At 42.0% G+C, this 26824-nt stretch overlaps 1 protein-coding gene across 1 annotated transcript in view; it reads left to right on the top strand.

Annotated features, from left to right (window-relative positions):
- DCP1A (decapping mRNA 1A) overlaps positions 1 to 26824 on the top strand; it is a 56070-nt gene that overhangs the window by 21484 nt on the left and 7762 nt on the right. Inside the window, exons 4-6 of the mRNA XM_033210132.1 lie at positions 7294 to 7360; positions 14285 to 14423; positions 16329 to 16442. Of these exons, the coding sequence (XP_033066023.1) occupies positions 7294 to 7360; positions 14285 to 14423; positions 16329 to 16442 (320 nt within the window). The remainder of the gene's footprint in view (positions 1 to 7293; positions 7361 to 14284; positions 14424 to 16328; positions 16443 to 26824) is intronic.

Genomic DNA, 26824 nt, shown 5'->3' with positions numbered 1-26824 from the left:
GAGCTTGTTTTCCTGCATCTAAACAGCGGTCCAATCCGGGGGTGATGGAAGACAATGACAGATCATCAGGCGTTAGATTCTCATAAGGAACCACAGTCTAGATCTCTCACATACGCAGTTCACAGTAGGGCTGGAGCTCCTATGAGAATCTAATGCCGCAGCTGATCTGACAGGAGGCAGAGCTCGGGCAGTAATGCTCTGTTGTCTGCCACTTACCTCCTGCGGTGCAGCCTGGTTCCTGACAGACCACGGACCAGTACCAATCCGTGACCCTGAGGTTGGGGACCCCTGATTTACACCACACACTTTAGAAGCTGTACTTTAAGGAGTTGTGGGTACTGTGTGGCAATAGTGATAGAAATCCTAAAAGCAAAGGCAAAACCCTAGTGCAATTCACTGTTTTACTTAGGGTTGCCCATTGTTTAAGAATAAAGCTTTTGCAAGTGGGAGTAATTAGTTGTGATATTGTTGGGTTTATTTTCCTAATTCCTAAAGAAGTTCAATGGTCATTTCATGTGTCTGAATTCTATATTGAGATTATAATGTTAATGGGATAGTGGAAGAAGTATTTTGAGTTAATATATTCAGATTTGATTTAATTTAGACAGAGGCACCAAATTTTTAAATGATGAAGATCTTGAAGAGTAGCATTTTTAAATTACCTGTCCTGAGTCTTTTAATCGTTGTTGAATTATTCAATAAGTACATATTACAATTTAAATTTTAGAAATCAGACTCTTTCTCTACCATATTAGTGTTCGGTAGTGGTCTGAAATGAGTGGGTTTTTTGGCCAAAAGGGTTAAGCTGCAAAGATAATCGAATCACATTTTCCAGCGTTACTTGCAGATATACAGCATCTCATCTACCTAAGTGTTTGTAACATGCCAAAATCTGTTATGATCTCACGTCACTCAGTCTTAGGCTCCATATCCTTTTTCGTGTGTGTGTGTGTGTGTGTGTGTGTGTGTGTGTGTTTTCTGCTCCTCTGCCTTGGAGCCTTACTCCCCTTCTCTCTCTTTCCTAACCCTTTGATGTTCCTGGAGAGCCTCCATGCTTCTTCTTGTCTTAAAGGAAACGATCTGCCGAGGGAGAGGTATTTGCTTTTTCACTTGCCAGGGCTGACTTGTTTATATACCTATTCCATTTTTGTATATAAAAAGTGTATTTGTCTATACCCAAAGCCCGTTTTCTTGTTTTTGTTTCCTGGTGTAAGAGATCTTTGTCATTATTATCTTTAGAAATTGTGTAACTTTTCTTCTCCTTATTTATTTTCTCAAGCACAGAGTTTCAGGAAAAAGAAATTTTATGACTCTTAACATCACTCCCAAAAAGCTTTTTATCAAACCCCCTTTTTGCTTCGCACCATACTGAGAAAATCTCCAGCCTCCTCAGATCCTTTTAGAAAGTAGGTTAGATCTAAATAATGAATCACAAAGACAACATATGTAAGAGAGTGATTCCCAGCTCTGTTTTTGTGACATTTCACAGCATCTCTAGAAGTCTCAAGGGATTTTACAAAGATACCAAATTAATTTGACTTTTCTTGATCTTGTGTGAGCCATGTACCTCTCTCAAGATGAGAAACAGTGAAATATTATATGAAATCATAATAGGTTGGTATATCTTTAAACAGGTCTAAGGAAATAGAAAACTTACTCAAAACTCCAGTTATTAAAATTTCTCAATACAAAATAGTTCAAATACCTTTAATTTTTGTAATAAGTTGTTTTTGTTTTTGTTCACATTTTCGAAAGAATGGGACCTTCATTTGAAAAGCAAAGGAAACATTTAATGTTTGATATTCTTAGATGGATTTTGATATTTTTTGTGGAAGGCAATGAAATGTTCTATCACACCTCCTAACTTTTTCTTCTTTTTTTTTTTAATTAAAAAAATTTTTTTAAATAAACAAGGTCCCACTGTGTTACCCAGGTTGGTCTTGAACTGCTAGGCTCAAGTGAACCTCCCGCCTCAGCCTCTCAAAGTGTTAGGATTAGAGATGTGAGCCACCGCACCCAGCCAGCTTTTCAATGTCTTGTCTATCTTATGCAACATGACTGACTTAGGATAGCTGTTAGCAGTCACAGTGTGTGGTAGGTATCCATTAACTAAGTAGTTTCTTTCATCTTGAGAAAGGCCATTTGTAAAACAGTGTGCCATCATTTGCCATAGCAAAAGGCAATACTATGTTGCCAAAAACCTAAATTCTCTGTGGCATAGTTAATCAGAGAAATTTATCTCAGCAAGTGAATTGTTGGCAGAATGTGTTGGGCCTTAGAGTGTAAGTCTTCTTGAGGGAAGAATGTTTACCTTTGGTTTGAAGAGGAGGTCCTCTGCAGTTTTAGCTATCTGGTGAACTTGTCTGTCTTTCCTCATGAGTGATAGTGACAGGCTCCGTGGCAGCTCCCTGGGCTTTCTTGCCAGTTGCATGCACTGACGGTTTGATATGTTGGCAGACAGAGCTGATTCTTGGATGCGTGTCTGAACCTCTACAGGTCTGCTTTTGGCAGAATCGAGTGTGACTCTTATCCCTTACCCATTAAGCTATCATTATGGCTTTCTTATCTTTATTTCTTCTGCAAACATGCCTTTGAAAGTGTTTGGCTCTTTTTAGGCAGTTTGATAATATACAAAAGCAGAAGGCATGTGCCTTATTTCTAAATTATATTGTATTTCTTCAAAGGAAAAGGGCATCTTAAATGAAGGATTTTCAAAATAAGTTGACAGCTTTGATGGACTTATTGTGATTATTGATAAGAAGTTCTTTCCTAAAAGTTAAATTTAGAAGCACTTGTGAAAACACACTTAATTGCTTCTGTTTAGCACAGAAAAAATTGTGTGTTCCTCTCTAAGCGTGATGTGTTGCATATCATAAACTTTTTTTTTTTTTTTTTTGAGACGGAGTCTTGTCCTGTCACCCAGACTGGAGTGCAGTGGTGCGATCTCAGCTCACTGCAGCCTCCACCTCCTGGGTTTAAGCGATTCTCCTTCCTTAGCCTCCTGAGTAGCTGGGATTATAGACATGCATCACCACGCCCAGCTACTTTTTGTATTTTTAGTAGAGACAGGGTTTCACCATGTTGGCCAGGCTGGTCTCGAACTCCTCACTTCAGGTGATCCACCCACCCCAGCCTCCCAAAGTTCTGGGATTACAGGCGTGAGCCACTGCACACGGCCACATGTCATAAATTTTTCTTATCACTGTGTATTGTTTTAGTATGTCCAGATTAATATAGCTTATTGGAGGAAAACAAATTTTTGTATTTGGACTTCGGTGTTTGGGTTGTTCATTAGCCAGGCTTGGAAGAGGCATATTTCAAGAAAGGTGGTCATGTATAATTGCCATATATGGAGTCTTTTTAAAGCCCTGATCTGATTTACTGTAGTTGGAGCAAGCCTTAGCTGCTAAGATCATAACTAAGACCCTGCAGTAGATAATGCTTATTAATTATCTCTGTAACAAGGCTGCTTCTGTGCTCCTTCCATTGAGATGTTAAAGCTGAGTGAATGTATTGACTTACCGTCATGTAAAACATTCCAAAATTACTTGTTATTCATTGGAGTTTGATTCTGTCTGGAGCACTCACAGTGCTTTGACATTCTGTGAACAAAAGAGGCACTGTGAAAATGGATTCCAAACATGGGAAACTCTTCCCAGCTGGCTGAAGGCTCAGAGACTAGCAAGCCTGGACTTCCTTCAGGTAGTGCGGCCACCTGTGGGACACATGGCCATACACGGGCTCTATAGATTAGAGCAGTTTTGGTGTAATTAGAGGTTTTTCCCTGCCTGAGAAGCCCTTTGTAAACAGGGTAGGATTTTTTCTTGTTCATGATCTTCAATCATTAAAATGAAGCCGTTCACTTGCTCTGTGTATCAATCATGTTTTAATTAACTCTGCAGTAACAGTGGACTCAAAATTATATTTCTACGAAGAAGGGAACTTTTATATATATAATTATATACATAATTACATTATATACATAATTACATTATATACATAATTATATATATAACATATATATGTTTTTTTTGTTGTTTTTTTTTTTTTTTGAGACAAAGTTTCACTCTTGTTGCCCAGGCTGGAGTACAATGGCACGATCTCGGCTCACTGCAACCTCCACGTCCCGGTTCAGGAGAGTCTACTGCCTTAACCTCCCGAATAGCTAGAATTACAGGCATCCACAATGCCTGGCTAATTCTTTGTATTTTTAGTAGAGACAGGTTTCACCATGTTGGCCAGGGTGGTCTCGAACTCCTGACTTCAGGTGATCCACCCGCCTTGGCCTTCCAGGGTGCTGGGATTGCAGGCATGAGCCACTGCGCCCAGCCAAGAAGGAAACTTTTAAAGTTATGATTTGCTGTGAAGTCTTTTGTGGAATAATGGCCTTAATTTAGGGTGAAACAAATAATTGATCATTAAAATAACTTTTAATAGCAGTGGTTTTCTAAATCGATATATACTGATAATATATTTATAGAATTCAAATAATAGTTATAAAAATGATTTTTTGATTTATTTAAAATCTCTTGTGCTAGCACTTCTGTTTCCTATATTCTATAGCACCCTCTTAATGTGCCTTTTAATTTAATTATGTATTCTTTTATGTGTCACTTTAATCATCAAGCATAACTAAGCTCACTAACTTTGTTTCTATAAAAAAATGTAATGTTATTTCAATGCAATGAGATGTAAGCAATGAAAATGTAGTAACAAGATAACTGGTCTAGGATTGAGAAGACACAAGTTTGTTTTTTGGGTTTGTTTTTTTGAGGCGGAGTCTCGCTCTGTCGCCCGGACTGGAGTGCAGTGGCCGGATCTCAGCTCACTGCAAGCTCCGCCTCCCGGGTTCACGCCATTCTCCTGCCTCAGCCTCCCGAGTAGCTGGGACTACAGGCGCCCGCCACTTCGCCCGGCTAGTTTTTGTATTTTTAGTAGAGATGGGGTTTCACCGTGTTAGCCAGTATGGTCTCGATCTCCTGACCTCGTGATCCGCCCGTCTCGGCCTCCCAAAGTGCTGGGATTACAGGCTTGAGCCACCGCGCCCGGCCTTGGGTTTGTTTTGAGACAGAGTTTCGCTCTTGTTGCCCAGGCTGGAGTGTAGTGGTGCAATCTCAGTTCACTGCAGCCTCCGCCTCCCGGGTTCAAGCAATTCTCCTGTCTCCGCTTCCCGAGTAGCTGGGATTACAGGCATGTGCCACCATGCCCAGCTAATTTTGTATTTTTAGTAGAGACGGGGTTTCACCATAGTGGCCAGCTGGTCTCGAACTCCTGACCTCAGGTGATTTGCCCGTCTTGGCCTCCCAAAGTGCTGGGATTATAGGCATGAGCCACCACGCCTGGCCTGACCCAAGTTTTACTTACAGCTCTGAGACTGACTTTTTTCTCTCATTTGTTAATAAGTTACTTAGTCTCTCCGTTAACCCGTATTCCCATCCATAAAAATGCAAAATGAAACTTCCAATTAAACCGAGTAGCATAGACTTCTCTCTGCCTGCCACTTACAACTATAAAACCTGGAAATGACACAACAGACAATCTGGAGAACTGTGAAAGGTAGAAGGAGGACGATCTGGTCAGGAACCCAGAACTGGTGGAACAGCAGCAGGAAAGTGTCTTACAAACCCCTACCCAACATAAGAAGGGGGCCTGGGCCTGGTGTTTCTTGACCTTCAGCCTAGCAACAGAAGGTGGCCCGGGTAGGCTCATTCCTCTCCTAGACTGAACAAGAGTCCTGCCGGCAATACTAGGCCAGCCCAGCAAAACTGGCAAGGATTGGAAGCCCCACTAATGATAATTGGCCACCAGGTGACTTCTGCGTCTCCCTTCCATGAGATCCTTCCAAGAGGATCTCATTACAACCAGCTTGGAATGGACAGCAGTCTTCTATGACTTCTGTAGTTTCATTTATATAATGTAATACTCTTGAAATTACAACATTGTAGAAATAGAGAACAGGTTCCTATTTGCCAAGAGTCAGGGACAGGAGAGGAGCCAGAGCAAGGTGGATGTGGGCTCTAAAAGGGCACCAGGGATCCTGGTGGCCATGGAAATTTCTGTATCTGGACTGATGTCAGTATCCTGGCTGTAATAGTATACCATAGTTTTGTAAAATGTTACCATTGGAGGAAACAATTGAGATCTGTCTGTTCTTTACAATTGCATGTGAAGGTGCAATTATTTCAGAATAAAAAGTTGTAATGTTTCTTTTAAAAAGGCATGATGATACCTGCCATTTCTGTGCTAGGGAATCATTGTAAGTATTTAAGGAGGTGCAAAGTGTGCTGAGCTGTGAGTGTCATCATATGGGCACACGTGGTAGCAATGGGTCTTATCCATCCATGTGTCTGTTTCAGCATGTATGTTCAGTATTTCTACTCTACCTTATCCAAAGAGCATTTATAGTAGCTTTTATATATTATAATCTTTAATAAAGTTCATTTATCTTGCAGTAAATGTTTTTAGGGCTTTCTTTGAACTGAGCACCATATTGGAAATAAAAAGAGTGGGATAAGAAGTGCCATAGACTGAGTTCAGTCCGTTTCACATGTAAACAGTCAGTCATAGGATGGATATAGAGCTGGCATTTGTTTTGAAAGCTTTTTGTTGTAACAATTTTAGTATCTTTTTTTTTTTTTTTTAATGGAGTCTCACTCTGTTGCCCAGGCTGGAGTGCAGTGGCATGATCTCGACTCACTGCAACCTCTGCCTCCCGGGCCCAAGCGATTCTCCTGCCTCAGCCTCCCGAGTAGCTGGGATTACAGGCACGCCACCACAGCCGGCTGATTTTTGTATTTTTAGTAGGAATGCGTTTCATCATGTTGGCCAGGCTGGTCTTGAACTCCTGACCTCAAGTGATCTGCCCGCCTCGGCCTCCCAAAGTGTTGGGATTACAGGTGTGAACCACCACACCCGGCAACAATTTTAATATCAATTTAGAATGCATCTTAGAATCAATATGATTCTTAGTTTAATTGGAAGCCTTTTTCTTGAAAGCTTGATAGTACATAACTAATGGTTGCATCTTACGCTTTGTAACGTCTTAGGTTCACTGAGATCTGGTGATAATGTCTAAAACTATTTTGTGTAATTTTTATCTGAATGTTTTACCTGTCCTGATTTTGTTAAACAGCATTTGGGGAGGAGATACTTGTTTTCTTTAGATTGACTATTAACAATTTGAGGGTCTGATGGTATATTTAGTGACATTCCATGTTGATAATATATTATTTACATATACCCAAATATTGAAACCTCATTTCCTCTTATCTTTTTTTCCCTTTGTTTTTCAAGTGTCGATATATAGTATCTGGTTTTATGACAAGAATGACTGTCACCGCATAGCAAAACTCATGGCTGAGTAAGTATATTACTCCATAAATTTAACTGATGGTATGTGAGAAATGAAGAATAATCCCCTTCCACTTCTCTTTGTAAGTCTACCAACTCGTGTATTTCCCCAATTTCTTTTTACTGCCAAAAACTTGGAAAAGGCCAAAAAGCTTTAAAATATATATAATTATCATCTTACTCCTCCCAGTGTGCATTTCAGTTTCTTTTCAGTCTTCTTTTTGTGTATTTTAAGTAGATATGTGTGATTGTTTTTTACAAAAATAGGATCATACTGTATATACTGCTTTTCTTATGAACAGCATTTTTCCGAGGCATTAAATCTTTCTCTGTAGTATTTGTGACAGCTGCATTGTATCCAGCTCTATAGACAGATCATTATTTAACCAGAACCTTACTGTTGGACCTGTAGGTTAGGGCTGCCAAACTGCCTGGCTCCAGAGGATATCTGCATCAGGTGTACAGCCTGACCATATACAGTGGCTCTGATTTAGGTTCTGTCCAGATTTCTACTGTAACAAGTGATACCATATGTGATAGCCTGATAGAGAACTCTCACACACGTCTGTGTTTAGTTCTTTTAAGTGAACTTGTGTTTGACACAGACTCTGGGCTTAGCAGGCCCCAGTCCACTCATGGGTTGTGTTCCAGAAGATTTTTTGTAACTCAGAACCTTGAAATTTAGAAAATTATTTTCCTTGAGTTAATGTTCTAAAGGACAGTTCATTGTCCTCTCTCAAGCTAGCCTGTAGAAGCCAGCCCTTGTGTGACCTGTCCATATTGCTGGACTGCCATTCTGGATTCTGGAAGCCCACGACATGGGGCTGCAGGGTGCCTGAGGGACTACAGAGCTCTGGGCAAAATGCTATAATAGGTAGACGGTGTGCTCTGGTGCACTTCTGCTTTTTTTCAGTTTTTGCCTGAATCTTCTCAGAAATGTGGACCTCTCTCCCTGCTCCGCCATCCCTATCTGTCAAATTAAAATTCCCTTTGCTCTCTTGCAGTTTTCAATCTACACGTTTTAAAGAAAATCTTAAATTTTTTAGCAGTCTAATCTTATTTTATTTTTATTTTATTTTACTTTATTTGGTTTTTTTTTTTTTTAGACAGAGTCTCGCTTTGTCACGCAGGCTGGAGTGCAGTGGCGCAGTCACAGCTCAGTGCAGCCTCAAACTCCTGGGATCAAGTGATCCTTCCATCTCAGCCTCCCAAGTAGCTGGGACTACAGGCATGCACCACCACTATCAGCTAATTTTTTGGGATGTGGGTAGAGACAGGGTCTCACTATGTTGCCCAAACTGGTCTTAAAGTCTTAGGCTCAAGCAATCCTCCAAGGTACTGGGATTATAGGCGTGAGCCGCCGTGCCAAGCCAACAGCCTAATTTTAAACTCATGAAAGTATATATAAGTAATTAACCCAGAACCTCAGTTCAGGGTATATTTACATTGTAAAGAAGGCAGACATAGCTAAGGCCAGGTTATGATCTAAGACTACCAACATGCCCTGATCGGAAGTTATCAGCCCCCTGCTTTGTTGCCTGTTCTGGCTGAGAGCTTGCAGGGCAGGCCCATGTTTATTACTTGTGTATACCCGGAGGGCATCGTTAATTTTTTTTTCTTTTGAGATGGGATGTTGCCATATTGCCCAGGCTAGTCTCAAACTCCTGGGCTTAAGGGATCCTCCTGCCTCAGCCTCCCAAGTAATTGAGACTATAAACACAAGCCACCATACCCAGCTAAAACCATTTTTCAACAAAGCCATTTATTTGATGATCACTCGTTTTAGCTTTGAAAGTGACAGCAAAGGCAGCTTACTTGTGGTTACTTAGACACAGGGTTGGGCCGGGCACGGTGGCTCACGCCTGTAATCCCAGCACTTTGGGAGGCTGAGGCAGGCGGATCACGAGGTCAGGAGATCGAGACCATCCTGGCTAACACGGTGAAACCCCGTCTCTACTAAAAATACAAAAATTAGCCGGGCGCGGTGGCGGGCGCCTGTAGTCCCAGTTATTCAGGAGGCTGAGGCCGGAGAATGGCGTGAACCTGGGAGGCGGAGCTTGCAATGATCCAAGATTGCGCCACTGTACTCCAGCCTGGGCAACAGAGCAAGATTCCATCTCAAAAAACAAACAAACAAACAAAAAGAAGACACGGGGTTGGCCGGGCGCGGTGGCTCATGCCTGTAATCCTAGCACTTTGGTAGGCTGAGGCGGGCGGATCACTGAGGTTGGGAGTTCGAGACCAGCCTGATCAACATGGAGAAACCCCATCTCTACTAAAAACACAAAATTAGCCGGGTGTGGTGGTGCATGCCTGTAATCCCAGCTACTCAGGAGGCTGAGGCAGGAGAATCACTTGAACCCAGGAGGTGGAGGTTGCAGTGAGCCAGGATCACACCACTGCACTCCAGCCTGGGCAACAAGAGTGAAACTTTGTCTCAAAAAAACAAAAACAACAACAATAGCAGCAAAAGAAGACACAGGGTTGTTGATTCATGGTTATCTAGAAATCCAGAATTTTTTCTAAACTTTGGAATACATTAATATATAAACACTTTCTCCTACAGAATGAGCATTTGGGCCCTGAGTGAAACGATCTGGGTCTTTTAGCTCTAACAACTATTGAAAGAAAACCATTTATCTATCAGGGCAAGTGTTACCCCTAATGCAAGATTTCAAATGGTAAATGAAGCTGAAGACTGAAGGCCTTTCTAAAAATATTTTATTGAACCCAGAAATAGGATGAGGAGTAGAAAAGGGAAGCTGGAAGGGAAAAGAAGAGCATTGGGACTTCTTTCACCAGAATTGCCCAAAAAGGGACAATTGCTTAAATTTTCAGCTTGTTTGACTAGAATCAGGTGTGTTACTAAAAGTGCTTTGAGCCTGGGCACAGTGGCTCGTGCCTGTAGTCCCAGCACTTTGGGAGGTGAAGGCAGGAAGGATTGCTTGAGGCCAGGAGTTCAAGACCATCCTGGCCTGAGAATAGCAAGACTCATCTCTGTTAATAATTTTTTAAAAAAAAGGAAGAAGAAAAGAAAGTGATTAGAGAGGCCAGGCGCAGTGGTGTGTACCTGTCATTTCAGCTGTAACACTTATGAGGCTCAGGTGGGCAGATCACTTGGGCCCCAGGAGTTCAAGATCAACCTGGGCAACATAAGTGAGATCCCATCTCAAAAAAAAAAAAATATATAGTGATTCGAGAATACCATGGTGAAACTGTTGATAATGAGTTTTAAGTGTCTGGCCTATTTATGGCTGAAGAGAATACTGTATGTTACCCTTAACTTTGTGATAAATGCCTTTCTGGTCACCAAAACTAAAGAAGACTATATCTGTCTTTGTTCTAAATCTGCCTGCATAAGCCTGTTTGTTACATTTTTTTATTGTCGTTTGCTACATATTTGACAATATCACCTCTACTAACCCAAAATACTAGTATAGTTCTTATTAGTATATTGTACATATAAATAAATGTGTCCATCAGTGCCCATTCTTTTAAATACAATTCTTCCCATCACTGTTGACAGCCACAATATAATAAAGATCCTCCAAGTAAAAAACTGATTTACTCCAAACAATGTTTATAAAAATGAGAAACTATGTAGGAAAATGAGTGAACTTCTAGACCTATATCATCTAAATTTGGATATTCTCTGGTCAGTGGTGGCAGAGTTGAAAACCCACTAAACTTAGAAGATGTTGACTCTCCTAAAGAGGAAATCCAGTCTGCCAGAAACTCTTTTTTTTTTTTTAAGACAGAGGCTTGCTCTGTCACCCAGGAGTGCAGTGGTGTGATCTCGGTTCACTGCAGCCTCTGCCCCGCCGGGTTCAAGCAGTTCTCCTGCCTCAGCCTCCCGAGTAGCTGGGATTACGAGCGCCTGCCACCGCACCCAGCTAATTTTTGTATTTTTAGTAGAGATGGGGTTTCAACATCTTGGCCAGGCTGACCTTGAACTCCTGACCTCATGATCTACCCACCTTGGCCTCCCAAAGTGCTGGGATTACAGGCATGAGCCACCACACCCGGCCTCAGAAACTCTTTTTAACAATAAAATGTTGTTTGAATGTTTGGCCACATAGACTATGTAAACTTTGGAGAACTCATGGAAGTAAGCTTTATTCCTGATCTTACAGACATCTTAGGGGTAGGTTTTGGTGTTTGAAAGGAAAGGAGAACGGCATGGGTGCTATTCATAAAGTTTGGTTAGAAGAGGCCTTAGAGTCCAAGCCTCATTTATGTGAGAGTCCCTTCCATACCACCCCTGACAGCTTCTGCTTTCAGCAGTGGTGAGCTTTATAAAATTACCTGTTCTGGCTGGGCACAGTGGCTCATGCCTGTAATCCCAGCACTTTGGGAGGCTGAGGTGGTCGGATCACTTGAGATCAGGAGTTCAAGACCAGCCTGGTCAACATGGCGAAACCCTGCCTTTACTAAAAACACGAAAATTAGCCGGACATGGTAGTGCACACCTGTAATCCCAGCTACTAGGGAGGCTTTGGCATGAGAAAAGAAAAGAAATATTCTTCTTTTAAACCAAAATAATCACAGAATCACAGATCCTAGTCTGGGTCAGGGAAAAGTTAAATACCAGCATGGCCAAGTCAGGCAACATGTCAGGAAGTAGGTGGAAAACAGGCTGTGTGACAGATCCTTTATGAAGATGGATTCGGGCTGATGTGACCTATATCTGAGCATTAAATAAACAGTTCATATTTGGTCTTATTCTCATATCCCATACCAGTCTTTCAGTCTACCATGAAATTCATGATTCTACATTTGTTTTAAAAGTAATAGTCTTATGAAGAGCTATAAAAATCTAGATAGAGAAACTATCTAGATAAGGTAACTAACCTTAAAGCCACATTTTCCAAACAGGAATTCTGCCTCAGAGGAAAATTCTATAATCAAATAAAATTTGAGAATATCTGTAGGCCTGCCCTTGGAGAATCACAATAAATTTTTGCGTGCTTAAAAATCAACTGGCCAGGTGTGGTGGCTCATGTCTATAATCCCGGCACTTTGGGAAGCTGAGGTGGGAGGATTGCTTGAGGCCAGGAGTTTGAGACCAGCCTGGGCAACATGATGAGACCTTGTTTGTACAATAAAAAAATAAGTAAAACAAACAGAAATTCCGTGGGTGGGTTGTGGGTAGTTCATGCCTTTAATCCCAGTATTTTGGGAGGCTGAGGCAGGAAGGTCACTTGAGACTAGGAGTTTTGAGACCAGCCTGGGCAACATATCAAACCCCATCTCTACAAAAATAATAATAAAACTCAAGCACACCAACATGGCACAAGTATACATATGTAACAAACCTGCACGTTATGCACATGTACCCTAGAACTTAAAGTATAATAAAAAAAAAAAAAATTAAAAAAAACTCAAGGATTCTGTTTTTTCTTTTTTTTTTTTAAGTCGGTTTAATATTGTTTAACCCAGTATTTTTAAATAAAAAAGCCATCTCTGTCCACCTCTTCCCCACACTGTAATGAGAGCTCCTGTGGAGGCTGGGTTTTTCGGTTTTTAAAACAGGGTTTCACTGTATTGCCCAGGCTGGTCTCAAACTCCTGGGCTCAAGTGATCTTCCTGCCTCGGTCTCACAAAGTGCTAGGATAATAGGCATGAGCACTGTGCCTGGCCTAAATGAATCTTTAAAAAAAAAAAAAAAAGCTGCTTTATTAAAATTTATTATTCAGGCTTGAAAGCTTGAAGAAAAATATAGGAAATAATAAAATATGTATGTGCTTACCACCCAGCTTTCAGTTCCTAACATTTTGCTGTAATTGTTTCAGATCTTTCTATACAAGGGAGAAGGGGATGTTCTTAAAAACTGGAAACCCACTTAGTGTGTGGTTTTTTTGTTTGTTTGTTTGTTTGTCTGTTTGTCTGTTTGTTTGTTTTTGAGTCAGGGTCTCCCTCTGTCACCCAGGCTGGAGTGCAGTGGCGTGATCTCAGCTCATCGCAACCTCTACCTCCCAGACTCAAGCAGTCCTCCCACCTCAGCCTCCCAAATAGCTGGGGCTACAGGCGTGTACCACTACGCCCAGCTAATTTTTGTATTTTTTGTAGAGATGGGGTTTTGCCAAGTTGCCCAGGCTAAGTTGGTGGTTTTTTAAAGGGAGAATAGGGGAAACCTTTTATTTGCTTATAGTGTTATCATTAACTTTTAAGGATTCACCAGGACCTCTATTTTCAAGAAATGACTTTGTCCTTACTAGCCCAGTGTCAATCCAAACTTTCCACAGAGGATTTGTTCAACTATGCAGCCTTCCTGTGTCTTGGTGGCATTGTCCATTTTCAGATTTACTTTAGCAATTAGTTTGACTGATTTTGAAATACTTCAAGGGAAAAAGGGAGATACCTTAGTGGAGTTTTTAATGCATCTCTGCCAGCTCTAGGAAGGAATTCTGTATTTTTATCCTTCTGAAGGGTAAATATTGGCACTATTAATGAGACGGTGAAATGGTAAGTCATATATTCCTGAAATGAGGTAACTGAGGTTCTGTGTTATATATTGCAAGAATAATGTCATTGGCTGGGCGCAGTGGCTCATGACTATGATCCCAGCACTTGGGGAGGCCGAGGGCAGATCATGAGGTCAGGAGATCGAGACCATCCTGGCTAACACAGTGAAACCCTGTCTCTACTAAAAACACAAAAAATTAGCCGGGCGTGGTGGCGGGTACCTATAGTCCCAGCTACTCAGGAGGCTGAAGCAGGGGAATGACGTGAAGCCAGGAGGCGGAGTTTGCAGTGAGCCGAGATTGCACCACTGCACTCCAGCCTGGGTAACAGTGCGAGACTCCATCTCAAAAAAAAAAAAAAAGAATAATGTCATCATGTGACACTCTTAGTGTGTCCTTGGAAGATGAACACCAAAAGAAACCTTGGGTCAGATTTTAAGAGGCCTTTCTAAAACCTTGTTCTCCTCTAGTGTGGTAGAAGAGGAGACACGGCGATCCCAGCAAGCTGCTCTGGATAAACAGAGTCCCAGCCAGGCCAATGGCTGCAGCGACCACAGGCCCATCGACATCCTGGAGATGCTGAGCAGAGCCAAGGATGAGTATGAGAGGGTAAGGCTCTCTGAGTACTTGGGTGCTGACCAAGGAAGACCAAAAGGAGAGGAGGAGGTCTGCAGGAGACTATTTTACTAGGGAAGCTGGCCTCCAGGACCAGCAGAAATATAAGTTCAAAAAGAAAGCATGTTAACATGCTCCTGTAATCAGTCCCAGCTACTTGGCAGGCTGAGGAAGGAAGATCACTTGACCCCGGGAGTCAGAGGCTGCAGTGAGCTATGGTTGTGACACTGCACTCCAGTCTGGGCAACAGTGAGACCCTGTGTCTCTTTTTAAAGGTGTGTCTTACAATTTTAAATCTAAAACATAAGGAAAGAACTCACTTACCCCAGAGTACTTGTTTTTGGCAGGAAAATTTACAACGCTTTTTTCTACTCCTATAAGATTACTATGGGAGAAGATGGTCTTGGAGTGCAGAAGTTAGCTCGCAGCAGCTAGTTCTGGTAAAGCTTCGTGCCTCTTTACCACTGCCGTTTCTGTTAGGATCCTCAGTGGTCCTAGGAATTTGTGTAGGTTTTAAAAGTATTCTGATAGTTTGTACCACATAATACTAAAAAGTATGCTCATGGTCTGTAATTGGTGGTAGATGCACAACCTTCATTAAGCTTCATTTGAAATTTTACCCAAATGAGAGGCTTTTCTGAAATTCACTGTTTTCTTTCTCTTCTGTTTTGCATTTTAGTTTATAAATTAGCTGATAAAATTCTCTCCCAAAAGTTGAATAAAATGGCAGTTGTGGTACATTAGTTAATTTATTCAATACCTGCTTATGAACCATCTACTATGTGCAAGCAGTGGGCATTTCATGGTTATGAAACTCTCCTGGAATTTTACTTGGCACCTCAAAGCCCCCACACTTCGCTGGAGTGAGACAAACTCTCTACTGCTGAAGTTTCTTTTAGCGGAATTATACTGTCACCTTACTCTTCACTAAATATTGAATTAAGTGCTTTCCTTTCATGCCTGTTTCATCCTCACCAGAACTTCAAGGAACAACATGTGAAAAAGCACTGTTTCGCATACAGTTCTGCTGTAATACTAGCTACTAAATTATTAATTGATGATCCTGAAAAAAGCTTCAAATTGGCAAAACGAGTTAAGGTACTGTTGAAAAGATAAAACTAGAGTGAGAGAGAATAGACCTAGTTGCCAGGAGTGGAAGGAGGTCATGATTGCAATAGGACAGCACAAGGGAAATTTTTTTGGATGATTGGAACTGTTTTGTATCCTGATTATGCCTATAGGAACAGAAGTAGAACGGTACACCCCTTAAAAATTAATTTCACCATATGTTAGCTTTTACTTAAAATTAAAATCAGGCCGGGCACGGTGACTCACGCCCCCCATAATCCCAGCACTTTAGGAGGCCGAGGTGGACAGATCACAAGGTCAGGAGTTTGAGACCAGCCTGGCCAACGTGGTGAAACCCTGTCTCTACTGAAAATACAAAAAAAAAAAAACAGCTGGGCGTGGTGGCTCACACCTGTAATCCCAGCTACTTGGGAGGCTGAGGCAGGAGAATTGCTTGAACCCAGGAGGCAGAGGTTGTAGCGAGCCAAGATTGCGCCATTGCAGTCCAGCCTGGGCAACAGAGCAAGACTCCGTCTCGGAGAAACAAATAAAGATTTAAAGAATATGTGATAAAGTAATACCATTATCTTTTTCTTAAAAAGGTGATAAAAATAACAGTTGTGGCCAACACTGTTGTCTCAAATTAGGTGCTCATTGTTCTAGAAATTTTATTGCATGTTACTTACATTGGAGTATAGAGCAAACATTTCGAGGTTAGTTTTTCTTCTTTTTAAAAAGTATCATTTCTGATAACCTCAAATGCTGTTTTGTGAGCCAAATAATAGCAATTTTTTTCACATGATATATATTTTTTCTTTTAACTTTTTAAAGAATCAGATGGGCGACTCAAATATCTCCAGCCCTGGGTTACAGCCAAGCACTCAGCTCTCCAATCTGGGAAGCACCGAGACTCTAGAAGAAACGCCCTCTGGGTCACAAGATAAGGTTTGTACAGCTAAAGCTCTAGCTTTATCCTAAGTAACAAAGAGTAACGTTTGGTAAGGGTTCTAATGAGTGCAAGTTTTATTTTTCACTTGTGTCAAGGTTCATACGTGCAGCAACATAATGACATCCTCCTGGGTCATTATGATCCGAGTAACTGTTTAATCTGGATTTTGTAGTAGCCTGCTACCTGGTTTCCCATCTTTTGCCCCCTGGTTGCTTCTTATCTATTCTTAACCCAACAGCCAGAGTAATCCTTGTAAAACATAACTCAGGTCGTGGCATTCCTCTGCTTAAAACCCTCCAGCAGTGTCCCAGCTCACTCAAATAATAGCCAGGATCATGACAGTGGACCACGAGGCCCTACCTTATCTGGCCCCTCTACCCCAGGCCTCATCTGTCACTGTGCATTGCTCACCTGGCTCCAGTCCCGTTGGCTCTCTTGCCTTTTCCCAAATGTACCAGATATGTTCCCGCCTCGGGACAGGCCTTTGCACTTGTTGTTCCCTTGGCCTGTAATACTTTCCTCCCAGATAGGGCTTGCTCCCTTTCCTCCTTCAAGCCTCATGTGTCCTCCATAAGTCAGGCCTTCTCTGACTACCCTATTTAAAATAACCCTTGGCCAGGCGCAGTGGCTCACACCTGTAACACCAGCACTTTGGAAGGTTAAGACAGGCAGATCACTTGAGCCCAGGAGTTTGAAACCAGCCTGGCCAATTGACAAAACTCTGTCTCTACTAAAAATACAAAAATTAGCTGGGTGTGGTGGCACATGCCTGTAATCCCAGCTACTCAGGAGGCTGTAGCACCAGAATGGCTTGAACCCAGGAGGCAGAAGTTGCAGTGAGCTTAGATTGTACCAGTGCCTTCCAGTCTGGGCAACAGAGTAAGACTCTGTCTGTCTCAAGGAAGAAAAAATAGTAATACCCCTTGGACAGGCACAGTGGCTCTTGTCTATAATCTCAGCACTTTGGGAGGTCAAGGCAGGAGGATCCCTTGAGCCCAGGAGTTAGAGACCAGTCTGGGCAGCATAGTGAGACCCCTTCTCTAGAAACAGATTTTAAAATTAGCCAGATGTGATGTCATGCATCTGTGGTCCCAGCTAATTGGGAGGCTGAGGTAAGAGCCTCGCTTGAGCCCAGGGGGTTTGAGATTGCTATGAGCCTTGATCACACCACTGCACTCCAGCCTGGGTAGCAGAGCAAAGCGCTGTCTCAAAAATTTAATTTAACTTAATTTAATTTGATTTAAAAATAAAATAAAACTGCCGGGCGCAGTGGCTCACGCCTGTAATTCCAGCACTTCAGGAGGCCAAGGCAGGCGGATCACCTGAGGTCAGGAGTTCGAGACCAGCCTGGCCAACATGGCGAAACCCCATCTCTACTAAAAATACAAAATTAGCCCGTGTTAACAGACACCGGTAATTGCAGCTATTCAGGAGGCTGAGGTAGGAGAATCGCTTGAACCCGGGAGCTGGAGGTCACAGTGAGCTGTGATTGCACTACTGCACTCCAGCCTAGGCGACAGAGCGAGACTCCAGCTCCAAAATAAATAAGTAAATAAATAAAATAAAACAACCCTTCCTCACCTCCATCCTCTTGCTGTACTTTATTTTCTCACTAAGGTTTCTAACCAGCTAACGTGGTTTCTGTTTTTGTTTTTTGTCTGTCTCCTGCCCACCAAAATATAAGCGCCATGTAAAGCAGTTTTGGTTTTTTATTTTGTTTTTAAGCTGTCTCTTAATAGGAAAGAAGGGCAGTTTTATGAGCCTTGTTCATTGCTGTGTCCTTAGCATGTAGCGCTGTAAATATTTGTTGAATTAATTCTCTTTATAACTCATAGTCTGATAAAAGAACAGATACCAAATAAAATCCATAGTTTTTTACGTAGATTTTTTGTTTTGAGATAATTACAGATTTATATGCAGTTGTAAGAAATAATGCAGAAAGAGCCTATGTACCCATTACCCATTTTCCCACTGATAACATTTTGCAAAATATAGTGTGATATCATAACCAGGTTATTGACACAATCCACACATCTTGTTCAGATTTCCCTTGTTATTTGTGTGTATATTCAGTTTTGTGTAATTTTATCTCGTGTATAGCTTTGTATATCCACTACCACAGTCAAGATGCTAAATATTTTCATCACCACAAGGATGTTTTATGTTGCCCTTTCATAAACACACTGACTTCCCTTTCATACCCTCTTCTGCCTCTGCCTCTACCTCTGCCTCCCCGATCCCACCATCATTTAGCCCTAGCAACTATTAATCTATTTTCCAGTTCTATAAAGTCATTTCAAGAATATAATATAGGCTGGGCACAGTGACTCATGCCTGTAATCCCAGCACTTTGGGAGGCCGAGGCGGGCGGATCACGAGGTCAGGAGATCAAGACCATCCTGGCTAACACGGTGAAACCCCGTCTCTACTAAAAATACAAAAAATTAGCTGGGTCTAGTGGCGGGGGGCCTGTAGTCCCAGCTACTCAGGAGGCTGAGGCAGGAGAATGGCGTGCACCCGGGAGGCAGAGCTTGCAGTGAGCTGAGATCACACAACTGCACTCCAGCCTAGGCGACAGAGCGAGACTCCGTCTCAAAAAAAAAAAAAGAATATTATATAAATGGAATCATATATATGACCTCTTGAGATTGTCTTTCTTCACTCAGAGTAATTCCTGAACGTTTCACTGAAGTTGTTACATGTATCAAGTTTGTTACCTTTTATTACTGAGAGTATTACAAATTTGTTTAACTATTTTTGGCAACTAGCTTAACTGAAGAACATCTAGATTGTTTTCAATTTTGGGTTATTGCAAATAAAGCTCCTATGAACATTTATGTACAGGTTTTTGTGTGAACATAAATTTTCATTTCTCTGGGATAAATGCCCAGGAGTACAAGCGTCAGGTCATTTGGTATTGCATGTTTTAGTTTAATAGGAAACTGCCTTGGGAGGCCAAGGCGGGTGGATCACCTGAGGTCAGGAATTCGAGACCAGCCTGACCAACATGGTGAAATCCCATCTCTACTAAAAATACAAAAATTAGACAGGCATGGTGGTGGTGGTGTCTGTAATCACAGCCACTCAAGAGGCTGAGGCATGAGAATCGTTTAAACCTGGGAGGCAAAGGTTGCAGTGAGCTGAGGTCATGCCATTGCACTCCAGCCTAGGCAACAAGGGCAAAACCCTGTTTCAAAAAAAAAGGCCGGGCGCAGTGGCTCATACCTGTAATCCCAGCACTTTGGGAGGCCGAGGCAGGCAGATCATGAGGTCAGGAGATCGAGACCATCCTGGCTAACACGGTGAAACTCTGTCTCTACTAAAAATACAAAAAAATTAGCCGGATGTGGTGGTGGGTGCCTGTAGTCCCAGCTACTCGGGAGGCTGAGGCAGGAGAATGGTGTGAACCCAGAAGGTGGAGCTTGCAGTGAGCTGAGATCACGCCATTGCACTCCAGCCTGGGCGACAGAGCGAGACTCTGTCTCAAAAAAGAAAGAAAGAAAGAAAGAAACCACCAAACTGTTTTCTAGAAAGTCTGTACAGTTTTACATTCACATCAGCAATGTATCCAAAATGTTTTTAGATACTTAGATGATAATTAATTTAAACCAAATTTTGTATTCTACCTTGCCATGCCCCATTTTTACTGTATCTGGATTTAGGATCATCATCCAGGAGTGTGCAGTGGGCTTACTACTACCCCTTTCTAAATCATGAATCACTTCATCTTCCTTTTGTGAATCATGAGGTTAAGAATTCTTGTACTGCCTAAAGCAGATTTGTTGTGAGACCCTAAGGAAGAAATGGACCAGAAAAAAATGCCTTAAGAATTGTAAGGTCAGGCATGGTGACTCACACCTGTAATCCCAGGGCTTTGGGAAGCGGAGGCAGGCAGATCCCTTGAGTCCAGGAGTTTGAGACCAGCCTGGCAAATATGGTGAAACCCCGTCTCTACTAAAAATACAAAAATTAGCTGGGTGTGGTGGCGCACGCCTGTAATCACAGCTACTCAGGAGGCTAAAGTGGGAGGATCACTTGAAACCAGGAGGTGGAGGTTACAATGAGCCAAGATTGCACCACTGCACTCCAGCCTGGGCAACTGAGGGAGACCCTCTTTCAAAAACCCAACAACAAAAAAAAGAATCAGGCAGGCACGGTGACTCATGCCTGTAATCCCAGCACTTTGGGAGGCCAAGGCAAGTGGATCACCCAAGGTCAGGAGTTCAAGACCAGCCTGACCAACATGGTGAAACCCCATCTCTACTAAATAGAAAAGAAATTAGCCAGGCGTGGTGGCACATGCCTGTAATCCTAGCTACTTGGGAGGCTGAGGCAGGAGAATCGCTTGAACCCAGGAGGCAGAGGTTGCAGTAAGCCAAGATTGTGCCATTGCACTCCAGCCTGGGCAACGAGTGAAACTCCATCTCAAAAAAAAAAAAAAAAAAAATTGTAAAGCACTGCCCATTGAAAGTTGAAAAATGAGTATGACAATCCATAGATGCTCAGCCTTTCAACAATAGCACTGAGTCTGTAGACATACAGAACTCAAGAGGTACAGATAATGCTGATGTGTTATTCTGTGATTTTTGATATACTTTTAAAACTTCACTTTTGGTCAGGTGTGGAGGCTCACGCCTGTAATCCCATCTGTTTGCACTTTGCACTTTGGGAAGTCAAAACAGGCAGATCATGAGGTCAGGAGTTTGAGACCAGCCTGGCCAACATGGTGAAACTCCATCTCTACTAAAAATACAAAAATTAGCTGGGTGTGGTGGCATACACAGTTTACTCCCAGATTATGCCTCCCAGGTTCAAGCGATTCTCATGCCTCAGCCTCCTAAGTAGCTGGGATTACAGGCATGCACCACTACACCCAGCTAATTTTTGTATTTTTAGTAGAGACAAGTTTAGCCATGTTGCCCAGGCTGGTCTCGAACTTCTTCTGACCTCAGGTAATGTGCATGCTGTAATCCCAGCTACTCAGGAAACTGAGGTAGGAGAATTGCTTGAACCCAGGAGGGGGAGATTGCAGTGAGCCAGGATTGTGCCACCGCACTCCGGTCTGGGCGACAAAGCAAGACTCTGTCTCAGGGTGGGGGGAAGACTCCACTTTTTAGGTTATAGTGACAAAATTTTATGAAATACTGAGATCTGGATATTGTCAGAAGCCATGCGATTGACTAAAATTAGCTTAAATTTATCGTCAGCCACTACACGCAGATACTACATTTGTTTAGTAACACTGCCATCTAGTGCTGAGGAGCCAGTACTGCTATCAAGCCTTGATAGTATTACATTCCATTTCAGTAGCATAATTCACTTATTCAATTTTTCTTGGGATTGTTTCTGTAGCGTATTTTGTTTTTGTTTGCTTCCTATGTTCAAGAATAATGCCTGTCTTACAGTGTGCCCACTGCAGTGACCAGTAGCTCCAAACAGAAGTGTAAAATTCTCTAAACATCAATTCTCTGGGATGAGGAATGAACCATATTAAACCTGATGCGGAATATGATAATTTTGTCCTGCGCTGTACATGCTGTTGCTTGTTGAATGCCGTTTCCCGAACTAAACGATCAGACTAACACTTGATCTACATGAAGTATTAAAAAACTCAGAATCCTAACTTCAAGCATATTCAAGCATGAGGAAAGAGTAACATTTTACCTTTTCTGTGGATGATGGAAGGTTAATTCATGAATAAATAAGCCCAGCTACTAGAGGAGGGCAACCAGTTTTTCTTATCAGAAACAGAAAAGAATGCAGAGACTGGGAAGCTTTTGGGGATTTGTGTGAAGAGGAATGTTCTGCTCACCTAGGCTCCTATGACAAATTCAACCAGTTAGGTACAATCATGTGTCATTTAACAATGAGAATACTGTCTTGAGAAATGTGTCATTAGGCAATTTCATTTCCGAACATCATAGAGTGTATTTGTACTTTCACAAACCAAGAAACCAAGATGGCATTGCCTATTAACACCTAGGCTCGATGAGATAGCCTATGGCTCCTGGGCTACAGACCTGTACAGCACGTTAGTGTACTGCATATTATAGGCACTTGTAACACACTGGTATTTGTATATTTAGCCTTAGAAAAGGTTTAGTAAAAACACAATATTCTTATGGGATCACTGTTGTATATGCAGTCCATCACTGACCAAAACATGATTTGTGCCAAATGATAGTATTTCCAAATGTTGATGCATTTTGATCTGTAGCCACCTCAGTTATTCAAACCTTAGCAGCACCTGTTTTCCAGAGGTAAGTATCACCATCCAGGTGATTAGGTTACCTATAATCTGCTGGATTGACATCTCTGTATGGTGGCACACTGGTTAAGAATGTAGACTGTATTGTTAGAACTAAGTTGGAGTCTGGTTCTGTTGTTGTATTTGGGCATCATCTATAAAGTGGCAATAATAATAGACCTACTCTAGCAGATGAATAGAGTAATACATGTAAAGTGCTTAGCATAGTGAGCATTCTGTGTATGATGATTCATTATTGCCATCACAGATTCATTTATTCCCTCTTATGTGAGGAAACCTCCAAAACTGTAATGCTTTACCATACACCCTATTCTAGAGAAAGTCAGAGAATCTGTCTGGCCTGGCAGTAGTTATAGGGAGGCAGCATAGAGAATCTGGAAACTTTTTTTTTTTTTGAGGCGGAGTCTCGCTGTGTCATCCAGACTGGAGTGCAGTGGCTGGATCTCGGCTCACTGCAAACTCCGCCTCCCGGGTTCACGCCATTCTCCTGCCTCAACCTCCCGAGTAGCTGGGACTACAGGCGCCCGCCACCTCTTCCGGCTAGTTTTTTGTATTTTTTAGTAGAGATGGGGTTTCACTGTGTTAGCCAGGATGGTCTCGATCTCCTGACCTTGTGATCCGCCTGTCTCGGCCTCCCAAAGTGCTTGGATTACAGGCTTGAGCCACCGCGCCCGGCAATCTGGAAACTTTCTGCTCCTTTTAAAGTCAGGGTTCAGGGTTCTGCCATATGGTGGTTTCATATTTTAATATAAAGTAGGTATGTTTGTGTTTGTTTGTTTGTATAGATGATGTCTCACTCTGTTGCCCAGGCTCAAATGCAGTGGCGTGAGCATAGCTCACTGTAACCTCAAAATTCCTGGGCTTAAACGGTCCTCCTGCCTCAGCCTCCCAAGCAGCCAGGACCACAGGTGCACACCACCTTGTGCAGCTACTTTTTAAATTTTTTGTAGAGGCAGGGGCTCAGTGTGTTGACCAGGCTGATCTTAAACTCCTAGCTTCAAACAGTGCTTCCGCCTAGGCCTGCCAAAGTGCTGAGATTATAGGCAGGAGGCACTCTGCCTGACTTAAAGTAGATTTCTGGCTGTTCAAAGTTAATTTATGTTTCACTAGACAAGTAAAAGTTGCTGTCTGGATTATGCCTCAGGTGTATTTTGTGATGAGGTTTCTCCATGATTGTTTCTTTTCTTAAATTTCTGCAACATAGACCCAGTCTGATCTCTGTTTTCCAAAGTAGTTTAAATATTGGTTTGTGTGTCTACATACACATTCTATAATAGATGGAGTAGTTATGATCCATTTACTTTGCATTAATAAGAATTCGTGTTGTTGGCCAGGCACGTTGGCTGTAAGCCCAGCACTTTGGGGGCCGAGACGGACCAATCACCTGAGGTTAGGAGTTCAGGAACAGCCTGGCTAACATGGTGATACGCCATCTCTACTAAAAATACAAAAATTAACCGAGTGTCGTGGTGCGTGACTGCAGTCCCAGCTACTCGGGAGGCTGAGGCAGGAGGATTGCTTGAACCCAGGAGGTGGAGGTTGCAGTGAACCAAGATCACACCACTGCACTCCAGCCTGTGTGACAGTGAGACTCCATCTCAAAAATTAAAAAAAAAAAAAAAAAAGAATTAGTGTTGTTTTCCAGTACTTTTTTGCTAAGAAACTTGACCCATTTGTTTTCTAAACATAAAATGTATATAAAAAGGAATTAGCCCAATTCAAAACTGGGTAAAAGATTTTAATAGGAATCTCCATATAAGATATACAGATGGCCAATAAGCACATGAAAAGATGCTCCACATCATTAGTCAATAGGGACGTGCAAATTCAAACCACATTGAGGTATCACTTCATACCCATTAGGATGGCTAGTATCATTAAAACAGAACATCACAAGTGTTGGAGAGTATGTGGAAAATACTCCATATACTCTGTTACCTCATATACTACTGTATACTGGCCACCCTGCTGGATTGCCGGTGATAATGTGAAATAGTTCAGGCACTAGGGAAAAAACAGTTGGGTGGTTCCTCAAAAAGTTAAACTTAGAATTACTATATGACCCAGCACTTCTGCTCCTGGGTATATACCCAAAAGAATTGAAAACAGGCATTCAGATACTTCCACACCAGTGTTTACAGCAGCAGTATTTGCACTAGCTAGAAGGTGGAAACATCTCAAGAACTCCAGTGTCCGTTAGTGGAAGCATGGGTAAATAAGTGTCATATATACATGCAATGGAACATTATTCGGCCATAAAAATGAAATTCTGATACATGTTAGAACATGTGAACCTTAAAAACAACAATGTGAATGTACTGAATGCCACTGAATTTTACACTTAAATATGGTTAAAATGGTAAGTTTTATGTATATTTTAATACAGTTTTTTAAAATAGGGAGATAAATGTCTGTTGTGCTGTCGGTAGACATTTATGATGCCAGGAATTCACAAGTGACTAAGAATGTTCAGTGTAGTAAATGGAACTGGTGCACATGTCTGCAGCTATATGGCCTGGACAGAGAAGTCTGTCCCAGGGGAGAATTTGTTGTCTATTTTGACCTAGATGGAATGGGTTTGAAATATTACCAGGGAGTTTTAAACAAACAGCTGTGTCCTTGATGATTCTTTGCATCGGGAGTGACCAGGAGGTTTATAATGGCCTAGCCTTGGTCATCTTACCAGGTGTTTTGTTGTTGTTGTCTTGCATTGTGGGGTATAATATTCTAGGAGCATTTAATGAATTTTTGTTTGGTACTCCATGCTTGCTATTAAGACCACATGGTGGGCTGGGCGTGGTGGCTCACGCCTGTAATCCCAGCACTTTGGGAGGCCGAGGCATGCAGATCACCTGAGGTCAGAAGAAGTTCGAGACCAGCCTGGGCAACATGGTTAAACCCGTCTCTACTAAAAATACAAAAATTAGCTGGATGTGGTGGTGCATGCCTGTAATCCCAGCTACTCAGGAGGCTGAGGCATGAGAATTGCTTGAACCTGGGAGGCGAGGTTACAGTGAGCCGAGGTCACGCCTCTACACTCCAGCCTGGGCGATAGGGCAAGACTACGTCTCAAAAAAGAAAGACCACACGGTGTTTATGTGATTACAGTTTAAGCCAACTTCAATTTAATGCTTTTTGGGCACCAGACATTATATTGAGAATTTAATTTTCACAACAGTGCTCTGAGATCATTGTCAGAATGTCCTCGCTTTTCAGATAAGGAACTAAATTAGAAAGATTGTGCTGGGCTCAATGGCTTACTACAAAAAATGTAAAAATAAACTGAGCATGGTGGCATGCACCTGTGGTCCCAGCTACATGAAAGGATTGTTTGAGTCTGGGAGGTTGAGGCTGCATAAGCTGTGATCACACCACTGCATTCCAGTCTGACTGAATGAGACCCTGTCTCAAAAAAAGAGAAAGAAAAAGAAAGATTATGTCATTTTCCCAGTTAACAGCTGAGGTGTCTTTTTTTTTTTTAGACCCTAAACTCTACATTTTTTTCAGAAGTAAAAATATGAAGAAATTGAACCATATAAGATCTTTAGTATTTTTTTGTATCCACAGTTTAAAATTAGATATTGATGCTGCCTTATATTTGAAGTGAGATTGGTGAAATTTCTTTATTGAATATTTTCTAAGGTGAAATGGTTTGGTATGAAGCTACAACTTTTTTTCAACTGTGGGAGGTTCTTGCCTCTTCCGCCACAACAGTTACTTTTTACTGACTACATTTTTTCAGACCTGCCCTGTCCCTCTCACCTAGCAGATGATGCTGTCCTCATACCAGGGAGAGAAGACAGAATGGCACTCCCTTAACTTTCTGTCCTTCACATGCAAACTTGTGTGCATGCTCATCCCTGCTGGCCCTCTTTCCCTGTTGTCTGACATGAGCCCCTCCTGACACGGGATCTCTTGCCTTAAGCTCCCTCTCTCCTCAAACTGACTTACCCCTACTCCCTGAAAGAACTTTGGGAGAGAGCACTGTTGAGTGTCTGCTATGTACTGATGGGATCTGTGGTCCTGGGTAGCGGTGCCATTACTTGGGTAGGCAAGTCCAAGAGCAAGAAAGGCAAGGATTAGGAATACATGAGAAAGAGAACCCCTGCC

Source organism: Trachypithecus francoisi, unplaced genomic scaffold (assembly GCF_009764315.1).
Source record: "Trachypithecus francoisi isolate TF-2019V2 unplaced genomic scaffold, Tfra_2.0 Lachesis_group0, whole genome shotgun sequence".
NCBI classification, from domain to species: Eukaryota; Metazoa; Chordata; class Mammalia; order Primates; family Cercopithecidae; genus Trachypithecus; species Trachypithecus francoisi.
This window is presented reverse-complemented; position numbering and strand designations above follow the sequence as displayed.